At 48.3% G+C, this 5,795-nt stretch overlaps 1 protein-coding gene across 1 annotated transcript; it reads left to right on the forward strand.

The window, feature by feature from the left end:
• The first annotated feature begins 2,863 nt into the window (after positions 1-2,863).
• Positions 2,864-5,548, forward strand: HNRNPA0 (heterogeneous nuclear ribonucleoprotein A0). Its single transcript, XM_004384688.3, has one exon. It carries the CDS (start codon positions 3,136-3,138, stop codon positions 4,042-4,044), a length of 909 nt encoding a protein of 302 aa, XP_004384745.1. The 5' UTR covers positions 2,864-3,135; the 3' UTR covers positions 4,045-5,548.
• Positions 5,549-5,795: the final 247 nt, after the last annotated feature.

Below are 5,795 nucleotides of genomic sequence, written 5' to 3' on the forward strand. Positions count from 1 at the left end.
AGAAGCAAGGGGTCCGAGCCTAAGATCCGGTTTGAGAGACCACCCCCCCCCCCCCCGCCTTTTTGGACTGAGCAAGTGCAGACAACGGAACCACCTGGGAACGTCTTCTTTGGGCCTGACCAATCAATGAACTTGCTTCTTTCCACCAGGACCCTTCCACTAATAAATACTGTTTAGGCCATTGTTCAGGGAACTACCTTGGCAACCCAAGTCCCGGTGTGCTCCTTTGCTTGGCCAACCAAATAAAGCTTCTTCTTTCGCTTTCACCCATTTCATGTCTCTATGGCCGTGCTGAGCAGACCTGGAACAGTATGGTTACAGCACAGTTCTACTGTGTTGCACATTGGGCTGTCATGAGTTGGAATCAACTTGATGGCAACTGGTTATTTATTTCTCTATGGCCTAAAAGCCCAGTGCTAGGCAGTCTTTGGCTATGATAGCAGTTTCTTGGTATTGTGAACTCTAGTTTCCTTCTGATGTTTAACTCCAGTTTTCATCAATAGGGTATGACTCTCAGTTTCTAGGTCCAGTGTAGTTACTGGAGCACCAGCCATCCCATCTACATTCTAAGCAGCAAGAAGTAGCAACAAAGGAGGAGTAGGAGGAGAAATAGAAGTAGTAAAGGGTATGTGCTAGCTGTCTTCTGAGCAAGTTTCCTAGATCTGCCACTCAATACTTTTGCTTACATTTCATTGACCAGAATGTATTCACATGGCTACACCAAACTGCAAGAAAGGCTAGGAAATGTCTTTATGCCTGGAAGCCAACTGCCCAGCTAAAAATCATAGGTTCTATCATGAGACAGAAGGGAGTACCGCATATTGTGGTAGGCCACATCTCTGCTCTCCCCTCTTATGCTACCTTACCAACAACTATGAAACAAAAAAATCCACCTGGCCTGCCTCCTCCTTTTTTCCCCAATTTTGGTGAACGAAACCGTAATTTACCTTATCACAAAATAAAAAACTTTACCCACCAATTCTAACCCCTAAATATCTCTTAAATATTTCATCCTTCCTATCTCCAATCCCTACTGCTTCTTCCTTACTTCTGGCCCTTGAAATGTTCACTAGTATTATGTGAAGTTACTTCTGGCTCTTGAAATGTTTATTAGTATTATGTGAATACTAGCATCCTAAATGGGCTCCCTTCTCAAGTTATATCCTACTCTAATCACTCTCCTACATAGCCCACTAGGGCAATCTTTTTAAATGCAAATTTCTGTTAACCTTCTTAAAACTCTTCAATGGCACCATGTTATTTATAGAATTAAAGGCTGAAATCCTTAGTAAGACATACATAATCCTTCTTGGCGCAGCCCCTACTAACCTTTCCAGCCTCATTTTCTCTTGTTCCCACTAAGGCAGGCAGAATAATGGCCCCTCAAAGATGCCTATGTCCTAATACCCAGAATCTGTGACTATGTTATGTTACAGGGCAAAGGAGAATTAAGGTTGCAGATGAAATTAAGGTTGCTAATCAGTTGACCATAAAGAGAGTATCTTGGATTTTCTAGTAGACGGAATAGTCAGTGTCAGAGTGATCAAATGTGACTCAACTAGCCATTGCTGGCTTTGAAAATGCAAGGAGGCCAAAGGCCAAGGAATCGACTGCACAGTACCTAACAGCAATACTTTGGGGGCTCTTTGTCACTTAATATCAACTATGTCCTACCCCATGTATCTTGTCCCACCCTATGTATCTCGCTTGGCACACAAAGGTTCAATAAACGGAAGCTATTATAATTTTTTTGTATTGCTACCTGAGTGAGGGTCCTTAAGGCAATTATCAGGGGCTCTTGATATTTATGTATATAACGTTTAATTACCTCGACTCCTAGTCTGATATGAAACTCCCTTAAAAAGCTAACATTTTAATTGGGAAGGCAACGCATAGGTACTGTATATTAAACATAAAATGTGTGCACTGAGGTAAAATAAAAATATCTGCAGTTGAGGGACGGAAGGGAGGCAGTGTTCTCGCCTTGGTCGGAAAGTGCTGCGCTTTTAGCGCTCTTGTCACATTGCCTCAGGCTCAATTTTGCGCAGGGCTGTGTGTGAGTGCTTTAGCTTAACCGCGCGTCGGGCCCACTGTAAACCGTTAATAACCGCCTTCCTGGACTAGGCCTCTACCCTCCATCTTTGTACGGACGAGAGGAAGAGCGCGGACGCCAGGTGCAGCAACCCAGCCGAAAGGCGACGGGTAAACCCAGGCCCCCAACCCCAACAGTCAAGTTTTCAAAAAGCCCGCGCGTGGCGCCCCAGGCCGCAGCCGTTGAGAACAGCCCCCAGCACGCCTCCGCTCCCTCCCCCGCCAAGCCCGGGGCGGGAGAAAACTTCGAGGCAGCAGACATGCTCCGCACACTGGGGGCGCCGGGGCCAACACGCACCAGGGTGCGCGCCCGTCCAGCAGCTCCGGAAAACGGAACTGGATCCAAGGAGATTGCTGTGATTGGCTAAACTGTCATGTCTCTCAAGGGGCTGGCGCGAACGCCACTGCAGAGTTGGGCGAATGGCTCTGGAAAGGGGAGGGGGAGCGTCACTGGGAACAGCCGCAAGGCTGAGAGGAAATGAACGGCAGAGACGCGCGGAGGCCAGGAAGAGTTCCTCTTCAGGGCACATAGGACGCCAGGGAGTGGAAGCGGGGCGGTACAGGCGGTAGCAGGAGCAGCCAAGCTGAGGACTTGAATAGACCGCGGAGGGCGGGAAGTCCATGGTCGAGAGCGGCGCTGCGGCTCAGGAGGCGGGACTAACATGAGCAAGGCGGGGATTGGCGGGCAGCCCTAGGCAGCCGTACGTCGGCGGTGACGCACGCCTCGGGGAGGGTGCGCGCGCGTTCAGCGGCCTCTTTGTGTGGTGCCCAGATACGGGAGCGGAGCTGGCGGCGGTGGTGGCGGCTGCCTTGGTTGTCTTCCAGTCTCCTCAGCTCGTCCTCTAGCCGGCACCTCTCCCCTTCCCTCCCCCTTCCTTTTTTCCTTCCTTCCCTTCCCTTCCCTTCTTCCCTTCCCCGTCGGTGACCGGCGGTGGCGGCTCCAGCAACGGCTGGGCCCAAGCTGTGAAGAGGCCTTAGCCAACGATAACGGCGACGGCGAAAGCTCGGAGCTCGCAGGGCGGGGGGAAGGCCCGTGCCGTGGAGATGGAGAATTCTCAGTTGTGTAAGCTGTTCATCGGCGGCCTCAACGTACAGACGAGTGAGTCGGGCCTACGCGGCCACTTTGAGGCCTTCGGGACTCTGACGGACTGCGTGGTGGTGGTGAACCCCCAGACCAAGCGCTCCCGTTGCTTTGGCTTCGTGACCTACTCCAATGTGGAGGAGGCCGATGCCGCCATGGCTGCCTCGCCCCACGCCGTGGACGGCAACACGGTGGAGCTGAAGCGGGCGGTGTCCCGGGAGGATTCGGCGCGGCCCGGCGCCCACGCCAAGGTTAAGAAGCTCTTTGTCGGGGGCCTTAAGGGAGACGTGGCCGAGGGCGACCTCATCGAGCATTTCTCGCAGTTTGGCACCGTGGAAAAGGCCGAGATTATTGCCGACAAGCAGTCCGGCAAGAAGCGTGGTTTCGGCTTCGTGTATTTCCAGAATCACGACGCTGCAGACAAGGCCGCTGTGGTCAAGTTCCATCCGATCCAGGGCCATCGCGTAGAGGTGAAGAAGGCCGTCCCCAAAGAGGATATCCACTCCGGTGGGGGCGGAGGCGGCTCTCGGTCCTCCCGGGGAGGCCGGGGCGGCCGAGGTCGCGGCGGTGGTCGAGACCAGAACGGCCTGTCCAAGGGCGGCGGCGGCGGTTACAACAGCTACGGTGGCTACGGCGGTGGCGGCGGCGGGTACAATGCCTACGGAGGCGGGGGAGGCGGTTCGTCCTACGGTGGAAGCGACTACGGTAACGGATTCGGCGGTTTCGGCAGCTACAGCCAACACCAGTCTTCGTATGGGCCCATGAAGAGCGGCGGCGGGGGAGGAGGCAGCAGCTGGGGCGGTCGCAGTAACAGTGGACCTTACAGAGGCGGTTATGGCGGTGGGGGTGGCTATGGAGGCAGTTCTTTCTAAAGAAAAAAGAAAAATTTAAAAATGCCTGGGAGTGGTTATAAGGGTAGCTCTTTCAACAACCCAAATGGGGTCAATTCCTAAGTCCCTTCCCTCTCCCACCGTCTTCCCTGTTTTGCCCTTGTGGGAGCCGCTAAGGCTGCCTCCCCTTGGGGGTGTTACCCTATTTGCTTGCCACCTCTCTTGTCTCTCCCTCTGAAGATGGACTCGGCCCCACATACACATTTTTGTGTTACAGTCATTGATGGACTCTATTTTTTTATTATTACTTGGACCTTGGTCGTTTTTATACTAGCAAAATGTCTTGTTTTAATTTGTGTTTTTTTCGGGGGGAGGGAGTAAACTTGCTGATTCTGTAGCAAAACCTGGGCGGGGGTTGGGGTGGGGGGTAGTTTACTTTGTTGTAAGGACTTGATACCTGGCTACAGCGTTTTATATGAAATCTACTTGGATCCCATGCCTGAAATTTGGAAGCATATGTACAAAAATCACTTTTACGTTTTATTTTTAATAAATCATTGTGTTTGACCGTACAAGTCTAACATTTTTTTTCTAGGATCCATTTCGTACCGTTTTAAGGAGTATTAGTTGAAGATTTTTCGTGTTAATTCTTGACGTGTACTTAGAGAAACTTTTAAGAAATCCTGTGGGTTTTTTTTTTTTTGTTTCCGTGTTTCCCTGCTAGTGACTGTTGAATTTTATCCCTTACAGGCAAAACTTTTGAAGTGGTGGATGTGGCTTTTTAAACTCTAAGTTTCTGTGCATCCATCTCTTGTACTTAGTGATTTGCTTGTCATCTTGACATGGTTGGTCACTTGTTGCTATGAGAATTTACTTCAAAGTATGTACTGTGTAGTTCTAAAGAAATAGTTTGTGTTAAGCATGTGTTTTCATTCATATAAACTGTTTAAAATTTTTCTGATGGCCTAGTTTCAGCCCTCTTATTGGTTTGTCTGTAATGAATGGTTCAAATAAGGGTTATGTTTTACCCTCAAACTAAATGCATTTTTGTATTTTCAGAGCAGGTTTAAACGGTTTTTTTCCCTATACCTGAACTGTTGTCCTCATGGAAATCCTTTCCTCAACCTTTGTAGCACCATCTACTGGCAGAATGGCAGTACATCTGCAAAACAATTTGTTTAAAAACTTGCTTAGGACAATTGCATCAGATTTGGATGTTTACCATCAGAAGTCTGTGCAGACTTGGAAGTAACGCGTTTACTTGTAATTGAGATGGGTTTCACAGGAATGTAGTTAACAGTCTATATCACAGTTGCCCTTTCTACATGAATTTTGAAAATGTACTGCTATGCATAGCTTGGGCAGTAGCCCCAAATTGCTATGACAACAAATGAACCAGCTACATGTACTGGTATCTTAGGTGCAAGTTGTAAAGCAAAATATCTGTATTCTGCTTGGTTAACAAATGTATATTTGTAGCCCTTTCATGCAATAGAATTCAAGTTGTTGTTTATAAAAAAAAAAAGAAACAAAACAATGATAATAGGAGAAAATTGCCTTCCTGGATAGAAATATAGAATAGCAACGTTTATGGATATCGCAAATAAAGAATTCAATTCTTTACATGATTGAGTGAGACTATGTATAACCTGGTGGGTGGGTTCAGAGTACGTATTAATTTAGTATATTTAACTTGGTTTAATGTTGTAATAAATTATTTGACTTAGATCTTGCAGTCCAAAGCCTGCACCTATACCAAGAAGCATTCTGAAATGGAGATTATTGAGCTTGAA

The sequence above is a fragment of the Trichechus manatus genome, unplaced genomic scaffold (assembly GCF_000243295.1).
Source record: "Trichechus manatus latirostris isolate Lorelei unplaced genomic scaffold, TriManLat1.0 scaffold00127, whole genome shotgun sequence".
In the NCBI taxonomy this organism is placed as follows: domain Eukaryota; kingdom Metazoa; phylum Chordata; class Mammalia; order Sirenia; family Trichechidae; genus Trichechus; species Trichechus manatus.

Coding starts and splice junctions, on each gene's coding strand:
- HNRNPA0 (XM_004384688.3), top strand. CDS start 3,136: ATGGAGAATTCTCAGTTGTGTAAGCTGTTCATCGGCGGCCTCAACGTA.